The following is a 22,150-nucleotide window of genomic DNA, read 5'->3' as shown; positions in this document are numbered from 1 at the left end:
GGGACCCCCCACCTATTGCCTCAGTCCCACCCTTCCCCTACCGTAACGAACGGAGCCTCCGCTGAAGCCGGTTATAGGTCCGTCTGGCTCCGCCAGTGGGCGGGGTGGACATTACTAGTGGTCTTTTGCTTGCCTACTATATATCCTGTTTTCCACTACCGGAGGAGAGCTCGCTCCTTACCCGGGCACTCTTCTAGTAGACGGAAAATTTTATACTTCGTTATATATATGGATATACCCTAATATTACAGTGAATTTTAGTTTTAATTTAATTTGTGTACTATCTCCGTCGTTCTCCGTCGTGGTTTCATGGCTCCTCACCACTCCTGGTTGGAATCTTTTTCCTGTCTCCGGCGTAGCCTTAGACCAACTCCAACCGCCTAGTTACCACACGTATTACGGCGGGGCTCTGGTTTAATCTAACTTACATGCTCCGGCATGCAGCGGAGCATTTGTTAGGCTGTAAGTGTGCACCTGATACTCATGTATCTCTCCACTTACAGGCTACCAACTGTCAGGTCCCAGGTTGCAACGCAACGCTCTACGACCCCTGCGCCCATGAGGAGTGTAGGACCCACGCCCCGTGTGCCACCACCCACAATGGACTGATCGTTTGGCACCCGGAGGCTTGCACCATCTGCTACGACCTCGTTAGTCAGCTGTTGGGTGGGGTAAGTCTACTCTTAGACTTTCTTGGTCTTATCACTACTAACACTTAGTTTTAAGCTTCGTTCAACCTGATCTCCGCCGTTAGAAGCTTCATATCGCCTTCTCTTTCAGGCTGCCGCCGTGAAGGAAGTCGCCCTGGCAACCCTGAAGGCTTGGGTGGGCGGCTTCGGGAAGAACGCCGCCAAGGGCCAGCCGTATATTCTTGACAAGCTGGCCGTTCAGATCTTCCCCGGTGGCAAGTCAACCAGCTACGTGGACCCCATCTCGGCAGCCCCTCTCATAGCTTCAATTCAGCAGGAGGTGCAGCAGGCGTTCGGGTCCGTCTCCACGCAGGAGCCGGTCCTAGATGTGGCCAACCTGGACCTGAACATTGAGCCTATGGCGGTAGGGGCAGAGGATTAGTTGGTTGGGGTAGGTGTGTCGGGCGCCCAAGGTCTTTCCTTGGGTGTTCCTGGATCTTCTTCTCCTGTCCCTTCTTCTGCTTCATTCCAAGGCTTTACGGGATCTGAGATCCCTGCCCGCTCTCCCACTCTTTCTGTACCCCCGAAGGTGAAGGGACAGAGAGAACAGAAGACTCTGCATAAGACGACTTCTAAGAAGTCGTCGTCTTCTTCAGCTAGGAAGTCTACGACTTCCTATGCTGACGCGGTGAAGGCAAAGCCGAGCTCTTCCTACTCTAAGAGCTCTAGAAGCAAGGCTTCTAAGGAGGAGGTTCGCGCTCCGGCCGAGCCAACGCCTTTTCCGGCATCTACCGGATCTACTCCGGTAACTCCTGTTGGGGTGGCGGGACCGAGCTCCTTTGATCCCACCACCTTTTCGGCAGTTGTGATGCAACAAGTGGGAGAGATGGTTGGCTCTCTGGGCTCTAAGTTTGAACAGATGTTTGCGCAGCTGTCAAACACCCTCAACCAGTCTGGCCAATCCATTCAGGATCTCTCTAACAGAGTTAGAGAGCACGAGGACCGTTTTGCTGGTCTTAACCAGGCTCCTCAGCCAAGCTCCCCTGTAGCAGGTACTGGTGTTCTACAGTTACCTCCCTACGAATCCCTACCAGCCTTCTCCATGGATAACCCATGGAGAGTGGCCGCTTATGCCCCCTTCAAGGACGGCATGATCTCCATTCCGGAGTGTGGAACTCGAAGGATTGAGGACTTCGAGTTCTATCCTCCCGGACTGACTCAGCCTTTCATTGGGTATGCTAGGCTGACCGTTGCTGCTCTCACTAGAGAGGATAAGATCTCCCGAGAGACTGTGCTGTATAGTAGGGATCACGCACAGCGGGAATGGGTTCACTGCCTGGAGGATTGGGAGTGTACTAACACCAAACTCCAAGCATTCAAGAGCCCATTCACTATTTTCGCTACGGAGGAGGAGGCTTCTCTTCCGTTCGCTACCAAAATAGTGGAAGCAACTCTTCAGGCAGTCCTCAAAGACGAGCCCATGCCACAGCTGAGGGAGGCGGAATCTACTTCTCCGCTCTTCCCAGCCTTTGGAGAATTGTGGGAGAACTTGCCTGCCACGTTCTCAATAGGTAAGCTTAAGCCAGACTGCGCAATGGATCAGTTTGGCGAGAAGCTTCCAAGACTGCCTGATACCCAAGACTGCCTGATACCCTTATTCAGGCAGAGTTTGATGCTCGAACAAGATTTGGGAGGTCCCTTAACTCCCTAATCATTACGGAAATGGCTGCCCTGTCTTACGGCACAGAACCTTTATTCAAAATTCTGGCTAAATCACAGCTTCAGATAGTCCAAGCTGATGCTTTTGACTTCTTCCTAGCTAGAAGGAACTGCCAAAAGCACGTCTTGCAGGAGGCTACTATCAGGCATGAGCCTAATAGACTCCTAGCTTCCAGCATGTGGGGTGCGGACCTCTTCCCGGAGGCCTCTGTGAATGAGGTGCACCACGAGGCTGCTAGGCTTAACCAGAGTCTTAGAGCTAGATGGGGCATCTCTTCCAAGAGGAAACAAGAGACCGCCCCTGCTGCTGGTAAGAAGCTAAAGAAGACAGGAAGAAGGTTCCAGCCTTACCAGAAGCAACAGCAGCAACAGCAATTTGTTCAGGCCATCCCAGTTACACAACAGGGACAGCCGTCTACTTCAAAACAGACGCAACCCATCCTCCTGTTGTCTCCTCAGAGTCAACCTTCCACCTCCTACGCAGTCTCGCCGGCCTTCAATTCTATGTACGAAAGCCAGGCCTACCCAGCCTTTAATAGGTTCTCTAGGGGTAGCAGGGCGAGGGGTCACTTTCACCAGCATGGCACAGGAAGAGCTGCAAGAGGTAAACACTTCAGAGGAGGGCGCGGAGGTCAACCCGCCCAACAACAGTGAGGCTCCCCAGGTAGGAGGGAGGCTGTTCCTCTTCCGTCACAGGTGGGGGTTCAGCAAATGGGCACAGAGCATCGTGTCCAAAGGATTGGGTTGGAGTTGGATCAAAGATCCTCCTCCAATCAAATCATTCTATCAGGAACCATCAAAGGAATTGACAGATTATGCGGAGGAACTCCTTCAGAAAGTAGCTATTGCGAGAGTCAAGCATCTAAAATTTCAAGGTAGCTTATTCAGCGTGCCAAAGAAAGGCTCAACAAAAAGAAGGGTAATCTTAGACTTGTCAAAGCTAAACTCTTTCATTCGTTGCGACAAGTTCAAAATGCTCACCATCACGCAGGTACGGACCTTACTTCCCCGTGGGGCCGTCACAACCTCCATCGATCTTACAGACGCATACTATCATATCCCTATAGCCAGACACTTCCGTCCATTCCTAGGCTTCAAACTAGGAAATCAGACGTTCTCATTCAAAGTGATGCCCTTCGGTCTGAATGTAGCCCCCAGGGTATTCACGAAAATAGCAGAAGTGGTAGTTCAACAGTTGAGAACTCAAGGGATAATGGTAGCAGCATACCTCAACGATTGGTTGATTTGGGCACCAACGGTCGAGGAATGTCTCAAAGCCACAAAGAAGGTAGTTCAATTTCTGGAACATCTGGGGTTCCAGATAAACAGAACGAAATCCAGACTCACTCTGGAATCTCGTTTTCAGTGGCTAGGAATCCAATGGGATTTGTCTTCCCACAATCTGTCAATTCCGGTGGTCAAAAGAAAAGAAATAGCCAAGTCTGTGAAACAATTTCTCAAATGCAAACAAACATCAAGGAGAAACCAGGAAAGAATCCTAGGTTCTCTTCAGTTTGCCTCAGTAACAGACATCCTCCTGAAAGCAAGGCTGAAAGATATAAATCGAGTTTGGCGATCGAGAGCAAACGCCAAATCTCGAGACAACTTGTCAGTAATTCCACAGATCCTTCGCAATCAGCTCCGTCCATGGACAAAAGTGAAGAACCTTGCCAAATTAGTACCCCTTCAGTATCCCCTTCCAGTGTTAACCATTCACACGGATGCCTCCCTGTCTGGATGGGGGGATATTCTCAATTCAAGCAAGTTCAGGGGACTTGGTCAGTTCAGTTCCGCCAGCTTCACATAAACGTCCTGGAAGCAATGGCAGTATTTCTTACCCTGAAGAGACTCCTTCCCCCGAAGAAGTCTCATCTAAGACTAGTTTTGGACAGTGCAGTGGTAGTACATTGCATCAACAGAGGAGGGTCCAAATGCAAACACGTGAACCATGTCATGATAGCCATCTTTGCGCTAGCAGACAAACACAGATGGCATCTGTCCGCCACTCACCTGGCGGGGGTAAGAAATGTGATAGCAGACGCTTTGTCCCGGTCAGTCCCTCTGGAATCAGAATGGTCCCTGGACGACGGGTCATTCCAGTGGATATGCCGGAGAGTCCCAGGTCTCCAAGTGGATCTCTTCGCCTCACAAGCGAACCACAAGCTCCCTTGCTATGTGGCCCCCAACCTGGACCCTCTGGCTTATGCCACGGACGCCCTGTCGTTAGATTGGAATCAGTGGAGGAAAATTTATGTTTTTCCTCCAGTGAATCTTCTTTTGAAAGTCTTGAGCAAGCTGAGGACTTTCAAGGGACTAGTAGCTCTGATTGCTCCAGACTGGCCAAAAAGCAACTGGTATCCTCTACTTCTGGAGTTGGGTCTCCGACCTCAACGGATTCCCAATCCCAAGCTGTCGCAATCAGTACAAATGAGGACTGTGTTCGCTTCCTCAGGAATTCTTCAGACCCTAACTTTATGGACTTCATGAAGTTTGCGGCTAACAAAGATGCTAACATTGATCCACAAAACATCCTCTTCCTAGAATCAGATAAAAGAGAGTCAACTATTAGACAATATGACTCAGCTGTTAAAAAATTAGCATCCTTCCTGAAAGAATCAAACACTACAACCATGACAGTTAACTTAGCTATATCCTTTTTCAGGTCCTTGTTTGAAAAAGGCTTAGTAGCTAGCACTATTACTACTCATAAATCGGCTTTGAAGAAAATCTTTCAGTTGGGTTTTCAGATAGACCTAACAGAATCTTACTTTACGTCTATTCCCAAAGCCTGTGCTAGACTTAGACCTTCTCAAAGGCCTACTGCAGTTTCATGGTTCTTAAATGATGTCCTCAAACTAGCCTCAGATACTGACAACTCGTCTTGTACATTCATAATGCTTCTTAGAAAGACGTTATTTTTATTAAGCCTGGCTTCAGGAGCCAGAATTTCAGAACTGTCGGCTCTATCCAGAGATGCGGGTCATCTGGAATTCCTCCCCTCAGGAGAAGTTCTACTTTCCCCGGATCGTAGCTTTTTAGCTAAAAATGAGGATCCCCTTGCAAGGTGGGCTCCTTGGAAAGTCATCCCACTTCCGCAAGATCCTTCTCTCTGCCCAGTATCAACTTTAAGAGCCTTTCTATCTCGTACATCCTCAAGATCCTCAGGTTCTCTCTTTATGAGAGAAAAAGGTGGCACTTTAATAGTAAAAGGAATCAGACAATAGATCCTTTACTTCATTAAACAAGCCAATCCTGATTCATTTCCAAAAGCACATGACATCAGAGGAGTAGCCACCTCAATTAATTACTTTCAACATATGAACTTTGAGGATCTTAAAAAGTATACTGGATGGAAATCACCGACAGTCTTTAAACGTCATTACCTAAAGTCCTTGGAATCTTTAAAATTTTCAGCAGTAGCAGCGGGAAACATTGTTTCTCCTGATACTGCTTAGTAGTTGTAGTATAGATCCAGGTCTCCTTTCTACCTACCTTGTCCAACATGCCTCACCCTATTGCCATGCTACTCGGAATACTCTAGCCTTAGCCGCTAGAATCATATTGGTGGATTGTCCCTTATTTTTTTGCTAGGGACATCCGTTATGTACATATAATGTACTTTAGTGTTTCTACCCTTATTTTTATGCTAGGGTAGAACACAATGTGTTTGTATATTTTGTAAATATCTTAATTAAGTGAATCATTCTTTATTGTTTTGCCATTACATTATTATGTGTTACTATGTCTAATATAAGTTAATTTTTAACTACTTTATATTGATTGCTTTCTTTATCATACCATTGTTTAGGATAAGTTAGCTTTAAGTACTTTGTTGTATACTGTAATGTCCCTGATTCACTTATATTATATATCTCTTTTTTAATATTGGGTTTCATTTGTCCTTATTCCCATCTTGTCTGTTTCTCTGGTACTATTTCATAGGCCGACACGAGCTGAGCCCAGAAAAGGGATTTTGACGTAGGAAAAATCTATTTCTGGGTGATTGGCTCGTGTCGCCCTATGAAATATCCTTAAGATCATTATTTCTTGGTAAAATTAATCTAAAATTACCAGAGAAAAACAAAATTAAGAAAATGTCAGTAAAACTGACTTGCTCACTCTATAAAAGAAGTGTCGGTATGTGAATATAGGCGAGTGGGATCACTACTACGAGTCATTCACCATTTAGACCTTCCAACATAAAATCCCCACCAGAGAGAGCTGATACTAAAGGGTGATGCGGCCGCTACGACTACTACTACCGACGCCACGGACAGCAGCGCCCCTAGCGGTCATCCTTAATCTATGAACATCTTGTCCTGCAGGGTGGGTAAAAGAAAACAGGGTGGGTTTCATAGGGCGACACGAGCCAATCACCCAGAAATAGATTTTTCCTACGTCAAAATCCCTTATATATGAAAATGTGTGCAATTTCATGCACAATACAACTAAAAACAACCCATGGTTGTAGCTTTTATCAATTTTTAAATATTTTCATATAAAAAATAAGTGACAAATTTTCAACCTTTGGTCAACTTTGACTCTACCGAAATGGTCGAAAAATGGAATTGTAAGTTAAAACGCTTATATTCTAGTAATATTCAATAATTTACCTTCATTTTGCAACAAATTGGAAGTCTCTAGCACAATATTTCGATTTATGATGAATTTATGAAAAAAATAACATATTCTTTATGTCCGCGCGGTAACTCCTCCGAAAAAATCATACGTGCGATTGTGGTAATGTTTGCACCATTTTAAATTAGCCGTTACATAAAGTTTTATATATGAAAATGTGTTCAATTCCATGTAGAATACAACAAAAAATAATTGAAGGTTTTAGCTTTTCTCATTTTTGAAATATCTGCATATAAATCACGATAAATAGACAAAAAACCACGTTCGGTCAACTTTGACTCTACCGAAATGGTCGAAAAACGCAATTGTAAGCTAAAACTCTTACAGTGTAGTAATATTCAGTCATTTATCTTCATCTTGAAACAAATTCGAAGTCTCTAGCACAATATTTAGATTTATGGTGAATTTAAAAAAAAACTTTCCTTCCCTCCGTGCGCGGATTCTCCGCCACATATCTCCGAAATACGTACGTCCCATTCTCGGAATATTTGCTCCGTTTCATATTAGGCATTTCATAGAGTTTTATATATGAAAATGTGCGCAATTTCATGTAGAATACAACGAAAAATATTTGAAGGTTGTAGCTTTTCTTATTTCCGAAATAATTGTATATAAAAAATATATACATATATATAAAAAATTCGACATTCGGTCAACTTTAACTCGTCAGATATGGTCAAAAACTGCAATTGTAAGCTAATACTCTTACAGTATAGTAATATTCAATCATTTGTCTTCATTTTGAAAGAAATTGGAAGTCTTTATAACAATATTTAGATTTATGGTGAATTTTTGAAAAAAAATATTTGTTTACGTCCGCACGTTACGAATTCATGCATTATTTTGTGATAATATTTTCTCTGTGTTGCTTTTATCATTTTATAATGTGTTATATACCAAAATGATCGCAATTTAGTGTACATTACAACGAAAAAAAGTAACTTATTACCTTTAACCGTTTTGCGCACAGCGCGATTTGAATACAATTATATATGAAATTTCGTTTTTTCGCTATCATATATCGCATTATTTATATATGATAATGATAATTTTTTTCATTTCTGATGGTTGCATACTAAACTTCAACCAATAACAAAAAAAGGAGCTAAAAATGAACTCTTAATCTTGAAAACTAAGCGCACTGTGATTTTTTGAAAAAAATATTTTTTCCGCTTCCGCGCTCATTCTGAAACACCTCCGGCACACGGGAGACAATTTTTTTTTTTACCGCTTCGGCGTTTAAGGGTTAAGTACTTAGTAAGTATATGTAAAATTTTATTTTTTCATAAAAATATAATTTTTTTTTGTCAGGGTATAAAATGTGGATCAGAAGACCGTCAGATGAGATATGATGAGGAACTGATAGTTCCAATCATTGAAAACACTCCATTTGAAGCAGATTTAGCAGATAGTATGTCACAGGTTAGTATTGATTATTTTTTCCATTTCCTGACATAGTATAGGTTGACTAACTGCAGAAAAGTTTGGTGAATTTTAAATCAGCGATGATGAAAATGCATATATTTATCATTTGTATATTGATAAGATAGTTTTTAGAAATTTCAACTGTATATGTGATGTTATATAACTTTTTACAGAACAAAGAATTGTCAAAGCTTTTGCAACAACTAAGTACTATATCTGTACTTGGTCATGGAGCCAGGCTCAAACTAAAATGCTTATAGGATCTCTCTTGGAGAATCTTGTATTAGTAAAGGTTCTTAACCATGAATGATATTAATTTCCGATTTTCAGTTGTCAGTGTTTTTCCATCTAAAGTGAAGATATGGGAAGCTTAGAAAAAAATAGATAAAAAAGTGAAAATTGAAATTGAACAGTAGTATTTGTTTTTGCCACAAAGTTGTAGAAATCCTGTCACAGACTAATTGATTTTTTCTGCAGGCGCTGGAATTGTATCCTGATACTCAAGCAGTTTTAGTTAGACGACATGGCGTTTATATATGGGGAGACACATGGGAAAAAGCAAAAACCATGTGAGTACAGTTTCTAAAAATTTCTAAATGCTGAATAACAGTGCTTGCTCAAGTCATTTTTACTTGCATATACTGTCTCATACCTGCTTTGGCCATACAAAACCTTTCTCCACAAAAAGGGAACTTCTCATATATGCCCTCATAACCAAAGGACACAAGAGGAACTAAATGCTGACCTGGTTTATCAGGTGAGGTGTGCCGGTTCTTTGGAAACTTGTATCTCAAGGGCTTGCGTGTTCTTCTCTCACTTCTTGATTCTCATTGCTGGAAGTATTTTTAATTAGCGCTTTCATTTTATTTCTGTAGTGTCATGTCTCCAGGATAAGGTTTTTGTAGTGCCCAATGGCTTTTTTTTGCAGCAGTTAAGTTCATTATGAAATGTATATATGGTAAGTATATTAAGAGTATTTGGTGAAGAGTTTTTGTAACTTTCTCTTTAATGTTTCTGTCTTTATATAAATTTCTTTCATATTTTATTTGCCTTTTTGATAGCGTAGATGTTGCTGAGTCCTCAAAGGATTTACCCTCCATGGTGATCAGACTAATATCAAAGAAATATCTTTTAGCCTGGTCTTTTAGCCGGGTGTTATGCCATAATTATAAACACTATGACAAGTGATAGAGTATAATGGACTCAAAGACAAGAAGGCATTTTATCTTGTCTTCAGCAAAAGCTGTACCCAGTTTGCTACGTCAAAACCTGTAGAAGTGACTATTGCGCATGCGCATCGGCCATCTTGTTTTATGGTCAGGCCGGCCAAAAGACCAAGAATCCATTACTCCTGTGGTCAACACAGAAAACAGTCTATTCAGCCAGTGTTCCTCTATTTTGAGAATTTTTCTTCAAGATCGATCTCCAAAAATTACGGAATCGCCGAATGTTGAAAGTTAATTGCTTATTTTTAGGATTTAGTTAAAACAGTTATGTTAAAAACTGGAACAAGAAAATTTTATTGTGAGTATAAAATCTGGTGTTATGTTTACCCTTCCCGTGTTGTTTAGAACACGTGATTGGCGAGATACATGTTCCAGGCTACTCTTTATGAACGCGAAAAGTGTTTTTAAATATTTTTTGGGGGGGAAAGTTTTGCCTAAAGAACTTCATACTCCATATTGTATTATTGATATAGTTTATCTTTTCAGATAACGGTTTCTACCGTTTTTTCGAGGCAGTAGCCTACATGAGCTATAGCCTAGCCGGTTTAGGACAACTAATTTTAGACTAGGAATGGCAATTATTGGTAGCCCGTAACCTAAGATAGTATATCTTAAAGATGATTACTTACCTAATTTTTTGGTGATAAGTACCTAGAAGTAGATAAACAGGCTACACCATTTTAGTTTTATTTTGCCATATTTATTATGACCGAAATAAACCAATCCGGATAATTCCTGGTGTTAAGTAGTGAACCCCTTACTAACACTATTATTGGAGCTACATTCTAAGTGGTGGTTTTTAAGTAACATGTTGAATTGGGTGCTGAAATTGTAATTTGAATTAGTTACTCTAGTTACTCTAAGTTTTGCTTAGAGTAAGTGTTGATTTACTTATAAGGTAAAATAACCTAACATGAAGATTGGTGTTGGTATGATGGTTTTATATAGGCTAGTTTATCTGTAGTATAACATGCTAAAATTATTCGAGGCTTAGCAAAAATGTCTGTTTGGCTATGATTTAGTATCCTAGCCTATATGAGTACTACTGAATGATACACCAATATGTAAGCGTCCTGCATCTTGCAATAGAATGGGGAGAATTGAAACCAAATCTGCCTAAACAAGAGTTAAGAGTGCAAATCCAACTGGAACCAACAAAATGGCCAGTCCTGGTTATGAGTCTTACGACCAAAATCTAGCAGAGACTCTAAAATCCTACTCTGATGTTGATAACCCTTGGCGAGATGCATCAGCGTGTATTTTCTCTCAGGATGGTAAGTATCTTATTAATTAGAGAAAGACCATGATAGAAGTACTACATGTTGAATTTAGGGACAGGGCAGCCTTTAATAACACTGAATGACGCCTGATACCACCTGTGCCAGACTTGGAGAAGCCTCAAAAGGAAACTAGTCTCTTAGCTGGCAATTTGGCATTAAGAGCTGTAGATGAAACTCTTCACCAGGTAAATGGGACAGGAATTTATAGTTCCATTATGAACAAGACTCAGGTGGCTCACCATGTACCACCAGCCTTCTGCCCCTACACATTTAAAGTCATAAACCATGTGAAAACACATTTTCAAAATTATGTAATAACCTGAAATCGTGAACTATTTTCAGAACTAAAACCATTTGCTTCAGTTATCCTGGTTTCAGAAAACTCCACTGAAGAATGGGCAGTGCTTCAACTTCCCTTTGATAGGAAAAAGCTCCCCCCTAGATATTACAACTCGGCAATTGGTACTACAATGAGAAGGATTTCAGAAGATACATAAGCATCAGAATTTTGTGCTAGGACCCACCTCCTTAGTGTCTTAACTACTTCTGTATTGTTAGAAGTAGCCACAAAAAGGCTTCCGGAAGAATCTAGGATGATTTTTGCTGTTGTGGCTTAAAGCCTTATGAGAACAAAAAAGCACGAATGGAGGTACTGGTAAACTCCAACAAGTCGCTTCCCAATGTCACTACCCTATTACAGTCTAATACCTTCTGCCAAGACCTGTTTTGAAGAGTCTATTGTGACTCTAATAAAAGAAGAAGCACATCAACAAAATTGCAGTGTATGCTCTACTAGGAAGAGATTTCAGGAAACAAAAAACCAGAAATTTCCCCTAACCAAATCCCAAAAAGGCATGCTTTGATAAAAAAATCATAAAGGCCTCCGTTTACTTCCAATAGCTCTCCTCATACGCAGGTAGGTAGTCAGAAGGGACAGCACCCCCAAAAAGCATATCCTTTTCACAGGGTCCAAAAACCAGCTTATAGAGGAAAAGGAAAAGCAACACCTGGAATGCCCATTAATGTTGGGGAGACAGCATTATTCTCAGCGGACTGGGGTGGTAATGGTCTCACCCCCTCCACACTTGAAAGGGTTCTTTAAAAAAAAATACCCCTCTATAAAAGATAATGTGCAGAAGGCCGTCTTAAAAGGAGCCATAGAGAAACATTCTTACATTCATCACCAGTCACGTCTCTTCAGTGTTCCCAAAAAGGATTCTTCAGAATGAAGGGTGATCCTCGACCTGTCAACATTGAACAAACACATTGTTTGCTAAAAGTTTCGAATGACTACCATTACCCAAGTACGTTCTGTCATTCCAAAAGGGACCTGGACAGTTTCTATAGATCTGAAAGACACATATTTTTACGTCCCTATTGCTGTTACTTTCTGCCCCCTCGTAGGGTTCTGGATAGGAAAAAGTACATACAGATTCAAGGTCATGCCTTTCATGTTAAACATTGCCCCGAGAATCTTTACAAAATTGTTGACGGTAGTTGTTCAGGAACTCAGGAAAGAAGGAATACATGTGATAGCTTATTTAGAGGACTGGTTAGTCTGGGGAGCCACAAGAAAAGAGTGCCTGAAAAACCTAGGAACAGTAGTCAACAGACTCCAGTCAAAAGGCTTTATAATAAATTGGAAAAAATCCCACATCACACCCAGCAGACATTTTCAGTGGCTGGGAATGTGTTGGGACATGGTTCACGGCCCTTTGTATCTTCCCCTCAAAACTCAGAACAGAATAAGGAAAAACTTCAAAAGGTTCCTGACACAGCCCATTGCTTCCAGATGGCAATTAGAGTGCATGATGGGCCTGCTACTGTTTACATCTATAACAGATCCAATACTCAGGTTGCAACTGAAAGATGTGAACAAATTTTGGATGCCACATGCAAGAAAAAGGATGCGAGCCAAATGTCACAAAATGGATAAAAAAACTTGGGGAGATAATTCAGCCATGGACACGGAATGAATCTCAGGCAAAACATGTCACCCTGACTCCTCCATCTGTAAAAGTAACAATACATACAGATGCCTCGTTGACAGGTTGGGGAGGACATTGGGAGGATCATCAGGTAGCAGAGAGGTGGTCAGCTACTCTAAGGAATTGTCATATCAATTTCCTAGAGCTGATGGCTGTCTTTTTGTCTCTAAAGAAACTCAAACCTCTGGAACAGACACACATTCTGCTGGTCCTAGACAATACAACTGCAATGTCTTGCGTAAAAAAATTTGGATCACGATCACTTCCTCTCAATATGGTAATGTTGGCCATTCTTCGGATGGCACAGGAAAAGAAGGGGCATTTGTCTTCAATTCACCTTACAGGGTCACTCAGTGTAATAGCAGACTCTTTGTCAAGGAATACGATAGCCTCAACAGAGATGCCATCCTACAGGACTGGAACAACTAGAAGATGATTTATCTTTTTCCTCCATTGTCCCAGATTTCAAAGTTTTTGAGAACAGCTTACCTAATAGCCTCAAATTGGCCAAACAGGCATTGGTTCTTACTACTTCAGCAGCAGACGAAGAGGTCAATTCCATTACCATCCGCTGCACTATCCCAGAAAGTAGGAGGGAAAGTCGTTTATGCATCCTCCTTTAAGCCGAGACCTTCATGTGTATTTTCTTATACACCTCTTTGAAGACAAACATCTTGCAGTTACAACAATTATAGCATACAAAGCTGCATTCACAGAACCTTTGCTTTATGGATTTGGGATTGATTCCAACATAGAAGTTGTCACTTCCCTTCTGCGATCTTTTTCTTTACAGAGACCCGCTCCTGAAAGACTTCCAATTACTTGGTCCTTGAATAAGATACTCAAACTTTTATGTACTCCTCAATTCAATGGACCTGATGTAACCACCATGTGCATGCTTCAGAAAGCAATCTTCCTGGTAGCATTAGCATCAAGAGCACGTATTAGTGAATTGGGCTCTCTTAGACGTGGACGATATATCACACAAACTGCTGATAACCAGGTACATATTGTTATCCCCTGGGCCATCATTCCTGGCCAAGAATGAGAATCCTTTAAAGAGGAAGTCTCCTATTCTTAAAAGAAAACTCAGTTTAGCAGACAAAACATTATGCCCGGCTCAAGCACTTAAGGATTACTTAGAGGTCACAGCAAATGTTTCAGGTCCAATTTTCCTCATTCTAGCACGATAAAACCATGCTCTTTAGAAGGGCTGAGAATAATTTTAGAATCCCTCATTAAAAAGGCTAACCCACATTCCTTTCCTAGATCACTTAATATTAGGAAAGTTCATCATTGGCCTTTTTCAGAAAAGGGATTTTGACGGAGGAAAAATCTATTTCTGGGCAATGACCCGTGTCGCCCAGTGAAATGCATCCTTGATCCTCATTTCTAAGGTAAAAATACTGCTATACATACCTGAGTGACGTCACCCCTGGTATTATTCTCATGTCCGGTGTTCGTTTCATGCGCGCTGGTACTTTCGTTAGGGGGGAGGGGTGTGGTCCTCCTCACACACGTCGGTATCAGGAACGCTTCTTGGGTGGTATTAACAATTAAACGCCGAAGCGGTAAAAAAAAAAATTGTCTCCCGTGTGCCGGAGGTGTTTCAGAGTGAGCGCGGAAGCGGAAAAAATATTTTTTTCAAAAAATCACAGCGCGCTTAGTTTTCAAGATTAAGAGTTCATTTTTGGCTCCTTTTTTTGTCGTTGGCTGAAGTTTAGTATGCAACCATCAGAAATGAAAAAAATTATCATTATCATATATAAATAATGCGATATATGATAGCGCAAAAACGAAATTTCATATATAATAGTATTCAAATTGCGCTGTGCGCAAAACGGTTAAAGGTAACAAGTTACTTTTTTTCGTTGTAATGTACACTAAATTGCAATCATTTTGGTATACAACACATTGTAAACGATAAAAGCAACACAGAGAAAATATTATCACAAAATAATGCATGAATTCGTAATGCGCGGATGTAAACAAATATTTTTATAAAAAATTCACCATAAATCTAAATATTGTCCTAGAGACTTCCAATTTCTTTCAAAATGAAGACAAATGATTGAATATTACTATACTGTAAGAGTATTAGCTTACAATTGCAGTTTTTGACCATATCTGACGAGTTAAAGTTGACCGAATGTCGAATTTTTTTATATATATTTTTTTTATATGCAATTATTTCGGAAATAAGAAAAGCTACATCCTTCAAATATTTTTTGTTGTATTCTGCATGGTTTTGCGCACATTTTCATATATAAAACTCTGTGAAATGCCTAATATGAAATGGAGCAAATATTCCGAGAATGGGACGTACGCATTTCGGAGATATGTGGCGGAGAATCCGCGCGCGGAGGGAAGGAAAGATTTTTTTAAAATTCACCATAAATCTAAATATTGTGCTAGAGACTTCGAATTTGTTTCAAGATGAAGATAAATGACTGAATATTACTAGACTGTAAGAGTTTTAGCTTACAATTGCATTTTTCGACCATTTCGGTAGAGTCAAAGTTGACCGAACGTGGTTTTTTTTTTCTATTTATCATGATTTATATGCAGATATTTCAAAAATGAGAAAAGCTACAACCTTCAATTATTTTTTGTTGTATTCTACATGGAATTGAACACATTTTCATATATAAAACTTTATGTAATGGCTAATTTAAAATGATGCAAACATTACCACAATCGCACGTATGATTTTTTCGGAAGAGTTACCGTGCGGACGTAAAGAAAATGTTATTTTTTTCATAAATTCACCATAAATGGAAATATTGTGCTTGAGACTTCCAATTTGTTGCAAAATGAAGGTAAATGCTTGAATATTACTAGAATAGAAATGTTTTAGCTTACAATTGTATTTTTCGACCATTTCGGTAGGCCCGAGAGCGAGAGGCTGGCGTAGGTACAGCGGCAATGAGTTCGACCTCACTTGCGCTCGTTTTGAACCATGAAACATTAGGTCGGTGTTCGTTTGTGATTTGAGAGTTTTTTTAAGTACCGAAAATTAAAACAAAAAAACTATGTCTGCCAAACAACCAAATAGGTGTCCTGCTGGTAGTGCAAAAAAGAAGAGGCAATCCATCACTTTGGAGCAGAACTGAAAATAATAAACCAGCGTGAAGCGGGAAAGGCAGTCATAGGTTATCGCACGTGACGAACGTTTATCGCAATCGACGGTATCCACCATCCTCAAGGACAAGAAACGCGTAATGGATGCTGTAAAGGCATCTGCTCAGTTCATTCAACGGTTTATATCAAAGAAGAGGATAGGGCCTTTGGAGAAATGGAGCAATTACTGGTCACGTGGATGGAGGATCAAATACAAAAGCGTATGCCGCTCACCCTCTTAACCATTCAGACAAAGGCGCGCATGCTTTTTGAAGAGCTGAAGAAGAATTATGATGATAACCACAACAAAAGTTTTGCAGCAAGTGCTGGATGGTTTTGTCGTTTCAAGAACCGCCATAATTTTCACAGTGTGAAAATTAGCGGTGAAGCAGCAAGCGCTGATGCCGACGGGGCCGCTAAATTTAAGGATGTTTTAAACGAGATCGTCGTTAATGAAGGCTACTTGCCAGAGCAAATCTTTAATGTTGACGAAACCGGACTTTATTGGAAACGTATGCCACAACGGTCCTACATCCACAAAGAAGCAACGGTGATGCCCGGGTTTAAGGCATACAAGGATCGATTGACTCTTCTGCTTGGGGAAATGTGGCTGGGTATAAACTTAAGCCCTTTATGATTTATCACTCAGAAAATCCAAGGGCTTTAAAAAAACATCGACAAGCAGACACTTCCTGTGCATTACCGTCATAATAAAAAAGCTTGGATGACTGCAATATTGTTCGAGGACTGGTTCGTTCATTGCTTCATTCCGGAAGTGAAAGATTATTGTAGAAAAAATAACATCCCCTTCAAAATTCTTCTGATTCTCGACAATGCTCTGGCCACCCTCAAGCACATCGGAGATAGTATTAACGAGAATGTAAAAGTTGTGTTTCTGCCACCAAACACAACTTCTCTCATACAACCCATGGATCAGGGTGCTGTGGCTACGTTCAAGGCGTATTATCTTCGGAACACGTTTGCGCAGGCTGTTCAGGCTACGGATAACGAGGAGAAAGATCTCAGAACTTTCTGGAAAGAATTTAGTGTTCTTAACTCCATTATGAACATTGGAAGGAGGTAAAGAAAGAGTGTATGAATGGGGTCTGGAAAAATCTGCTGAAAGTGTATGTGAACTCGTTTAAAGGTTTCGATCAGAATGAAGAAGAAGTGGAAATCAATAAAAAGATCTTGATATTTGGGAAAAGTTTAGATTTAGAAATTGACGAGGAAGATATCCAAGAACTTATAGATGTGCAAGATGTAGAGCTAACGGCAGAGGATTTAATTGCACTTGCAGAAGAGAAAAAAAAAGCAGAAGAGGAAGAAGAAATAAAAGAGCCGGAGCGAACGTTTACGACTAAAAAACTGGCAGAGGCGTTTGCTTTATTTGATCAAGGACTGAAACTTTTAAGTGAAATGGATGGGGACGAGGAACGGTTTGCCAAAGTTCAGAGGGCTCATCAAGACAGTGTTGCATGTTACCGATTAATTTATGAAGAACGAAAAAAACGCACTGTGCAACCTACAATGGATTTTTTCTTCAAGAGAACGACTCCAGTGCATTCCGCTTCCCCCAGCCCTACCCCCTCACTTGAGACTCGATCCTGTACGTCTCGGAACAGTTGTTTCCTCGAGACACCTGAACTTACAGAAGAAGAAATTTTATCTGAGGAAGAGCGAATTGATGATCCTGCTGCTTTATCATCATCCTCCTCTTCCGATCTTTAGTTATAGTAGCCATGAACAGCCTGACACCGATCACGTATGCCGACAACGGACCGAATCTTGGTGAGTACCCTTTACGCTACAGTCTGATCCTTGTTCTTATTATTAAGTTTCTTTTTATACTTAATTATCATAAGTCAATCTGCATTGAAACACCCGAACTAGCTGATATTAATAATTACTATACCTTATATGTATAGGTATACTGTGTAGTGTAGGCTAATCTTCCATATATGTGTATATAGCCTAGCCTATATGGTACTGATTAACTTAGTGTAGGCTAGGCTATATCCGAGATACGATTTTCTCAACTTATGATGGGTTTTTCGGAACCTAACCCCATCGTAAGTAGGAGAATACCTGTACTTTTTAATGCGGCAAGAAAGAAATTCGCGCTTGCGCGCCTGCGTAACGATTGTAAACAAAACAACACCTTGATCCGTGAACTCCCAGCATCCCCCGAGGCGCGTGATTCAAAAGTTTTAGGCTGGTAGGCCTATAGTATTTTTATTTTTTTCCGCGAATTTAAAAAAAAACTTTTGTAAGTCGACATAAAATACGTCCAGTCGGCACACGGGAGACAAAAAATGTCGACGTAAAATACGTCCAGTCGGCTTAAGAGGGTTAAGCATATGTACATCCACAGCCCCCCATCTTTGCATTGGGTAAGCAGCTGTATAATTGTTCGGTAAGACACTGCAATAAAAGTAGAATTTTTATAATAAAATGAAATTTTATTGCAAACTTACCAAACAATTATTTAATTAAAGCCCTCCCGCCTCCCCAAAGGTGGATGGTTGGGCAGAACGAATTAACTACACCTGGTCTGTTGTACCTGTTCTTCCCCCGAGTGGTGGGAGATGATGTCACCTGCATCGGCGATGGCGGCGCCACCGCGAAAGTTTGAATTTTTTGTCTGCCATGTAGGGAACCTACAGCTGTGTAATTGTTCATTAAGTATGTTATAACATTTTATTCTATTATAAAAATTACATTTTTATATAAATTGTTTGTCACTTTGTAATTACAAAGCCTAGTTATTTTCAAACAGTTCTCATTTTTCTTTTCAGGGCAGAAAGTTATGACTACTTGTTTGATATTGCTGTTCAGATGAAAAAGTTTGATGTTGACCCTACAAAACCTCCAAAAGGTGCATCAGAAGTACAAGGTCACATGAATGGGAAATGATTTACTCTAATTTTAAGACAAAAACCTTATACTATAGAGTATACTTTACAAATATATTAATATTAAGTTGTAAAAGAAAATGGGGAACAGTCCAATTAAAAAATAAGATTTGTGATAATTTCAGAAAAGGTACTTTAAAATCAGTAAATGTGTTTGGCTGTAACATTTTATGTGAATTTAAGACGTCTTGGTACTCATGTTTATATTTTTTCATTAGTTTACACAGTATAAACAATGCATTATTGCTCTTATCATATGTATCACTTAATATTTGTGCCCTAATTAAGAATGATGTTTGGAAGTTGTTTGCTAGAAAGTTCTTGGTGCCATTTTTACAAACTTTAAAGTAGGTGGGTACTTTGTCATTTTGAGGTTTTGTAAGTGTATTCAAAGTCCTTTTAGTTTTCTTTGTTGTATCAGTCATTATGGTAATGCATCAAGTTTTGTAATGCATGGTAAATTTTAAATTGGAGAATCCTAAATTCATATCTCAGAATTTTAAAAGTTTTTGTATTCATTTCATAACTGAAGCAAAGTGTAAATTCAGTAAACAACAGAATTATGCCCCCTGATACATAGACTGCATAAAATAGCTTACAGGCAGTCCCCAGTTATCGGCGAGGGTTCCGTTCCCAGCAGGATGCTGATAAGCGGAAACCGCCATTAACTGAAACTGCAATGTATGGCGCTGAGTTTCAGTTAATGGCGGTATGATATGGCGCCATAACTCTATTATCAGCACCTTATGGTGCCATTAACTGAAACTCAGCCCGTTATGGCACCATTAACTGAAACAACCCTATGGCGCCATTAACTGAAACAGCCTGTTATGGCACCATTAACTAAACTCAGCCCATTTTGGCACCATTAACTGAAACAACCCGTTATGGTGCCATAAATCCCTGATTTTCAGATCGCCATTAATTGAGACCACCGATAACTGGGGACTGCTTATATATGTAAGTTCTTTTTTTACAGATTGCATAAGTAGGAATACTTATTCACTAGAGTACTAGAGTTTAAGATTTATTGAGTGATTGCACTTAGAATTACTGATTATGCATTCATTTATTAGTTAAATAAAGAACCAAGCTGAGCGGTAATCAGTATGGTTTTAAAATTTATAACATGAAATGCATGTTGCTGTTTTGAAATAATATGGATTACTTCAGATGTTTTATAAATTTAATTGCAGAGACTAAACACAAAGATGCAGTGTATTTTTATTTCCTAAACCACAATGACCTATTTTTGAGTACAGAATGCTGTTATTATAGTAAAACTTGTTTGTTTTGGGAAGTAATTAATATTTTTTTTAAATTTTCATCATTTAAAGAAAATAAAAAGAAAGGACAGAAATTGAAAGAAGAAAAAAGCTGTGTAGTGAAACAAGATACTGGTACAAGCCAAAATATAAAGAAAGCAGAAGTTGGAATGTCTTCGGTAACTTACCTGTGAGTAATTTCTTTAATTTGACAGCCTTCCAGTTTGCTTAATTTTGTGGGCATGAGAGAGTCAGTGATCCTTTAATTATCCAGATCTTCATTATCTGGAACTCAAAATTATCCTGAAATCGACATTATCCAACAAACCTGGGCCAGGAACTGAGACCCTAAGATATATGAATTTAAAAATATTTCAATAAAATACTATCCAATGGTTGGCAAAGCTGCAACACCCTCAGGAAAATGTTGGTAACACTACATGCACTCATAAACAGACTGAGAAAGGGTTTTTGTGGGTGGGGGAGTCCTGGCGAAGTTTCTAATGTCAGGAGTTATGTTGGATGGCTGGGTGCCATGGGAGAGAAGGGGAGTGGATTCCCTGCCTGGGAGCGAGTGGGGATGCAATGTTGGACAGTTGAAGAGAGTCTAGTAGATGTATGACTTGCTAGAGCTTGATTTGTTTTCAGTTTTTGTTTATGACTTTCTCCACATTGTATTAAAGGCTATGTGCATTATAGTACATACTGTAACAAAAAACAAAAAAAGGAAGGAGAGAGACAGAACTGAGGTGTTGCTCACATTAAAACCTAACATTAAGACACTCCTTTTTTAATTTATATTTTATGCTGTCCTCGTTTATAGTTTTACTGTACGTATATTCTCATTTTTTAAATTATTACAACCCAAAGAAGAAACACAATCATCTGCGTAGGTTATGTTCATATGCACACACTCATTCACTGGCATTGGTGAACTTGGTGGTGCAAGGCTTCAGTTATAACTAGCATAACAGTTGCCGACATCTACAAAATCTCATTTCTGGGTTCGACCTGTGCCAGCCGATGAAAAGTTCCTGTAGCTCTCTTTTCTAAGTATAAATAGATCCTAAATATACCAGAGAAAAACTAGCATGGAATGCTGAAGTTACTACCCTCAGCTTGATCACCCCCAAGGGCGTCAGTATAAGCACTAGGGCGAGTGGAAGCCACTTCTCACAGGACTTCTGCCAATTAGAGGATTCCCTTCAAAGTCCCTTCCACGGCGAGAGCCGCTACAAAGGCCACCCCCTCTACCTTCCGCTCGCTACTACTACTACTACACGCCCGCCATCTTCATTCCTGCAATTAGCTACGTGTGTTCGCACGTGTCTTAGCTGCTTCCTTAGTACTTATTTGCTGAAGCTATGTCTGTCATAGAGCTGCCTGCCTCTTCATCGGTTTCTTCATCCAAGTTGAGTATTCCATTTTGTGTTTTCGTAATTTGTATCGTTATGATGCATTCCGTTTTAGCCTTCGGCCCCTTAAAACCTGCATCTGGGGTGCGCTATTTCATCCGCCATTTTGGGTGCATCATCAGACGCGTGCGTTGTTATTATTATTGGTTATTTCCTTTTATTGTTAATTTTATGTTTTCATTTCGGTTATTGTTACCGTTTTTCATATCGCGTGCATTATTCTCCAGCCGACCGAGTCGGAATATGGTTCGTAATTATACGACGTAGGCCTAACACACTCCTGACGTCCTCTGGGGTTCTAAATTTTGGTTAATTCATATTTCTAGCCTTTGGCTTCTCCCCAGCCCCTCAAGAGCATGTTTGCGCCCCTACGTTCGTATCCCTTTTCATGTTTTGTATAGGGCTTTTAGTTAGACTACTAGCTAGCCTATTGTATTTAACATGGTAGAGGAGTGAGTCTTCTCTCTCTCTCTCTGGCGATGCATGCGTTATTGTCTTTATGTGAACCAGATAGGTACTTGATTATATGC

General features: G+C 40.3%; 1 protein-coding gene across 2 annotated transcripts in view; it reads left to right on the top strand.

Annotated features, from left to right (window-relative positions):
- LOC135201646 (probable methylthioribulose-1-phosphate dehydratase) overlaps positions 1-20,156 on the top strand; it is a 145,609-nt gene extending 125,453 nt beyond the window's left edge. For both annotated transcript variants that reach the window (XM_064230744.1, XM_064230743.1), the window contains exons 6-8: positions 8,298-8,408; positions 8,889-8,980; positions 18,824-20,156. In XM_064230744.1, the coding sequence (XP_064086814.1) occupies positions 8,298-8,408; positions 8,889-8,980; positions 18,824-18,941 (321 nt within the window). In that variant the 3' untranslated portion in view covers positions 18,942-20,156. The remainder of the gene's footprint in view (positions 1-8,297; positions 8,409-8,888; positions 8,981-18,823) is intronic.
- The last annotated feature ends 1,994 nt before the right edge of the window (positions 20,157-22,150 follow it).

The sequence above is a fragment of the Macrobrachium nipponense genome, chromosome 28, assembly GCF_015104395.2.
Source record: "Macrobrachium nipponense isolate FS-2020 chromosome 28, ASM1510439v2, whole genome shotgun sequence".
NCBI lineage: Eukaryota > Metazoa > Arthropoda > Malacostraca > Decapoda > Palaemonidae > Macrobrachium > Macrobrachium nipponense.
The sequence above is the reverse complement of the archived record's forward strand: the minus strand, read 5'-3'. Positions and strand labels throughout refer to the sequence as shown.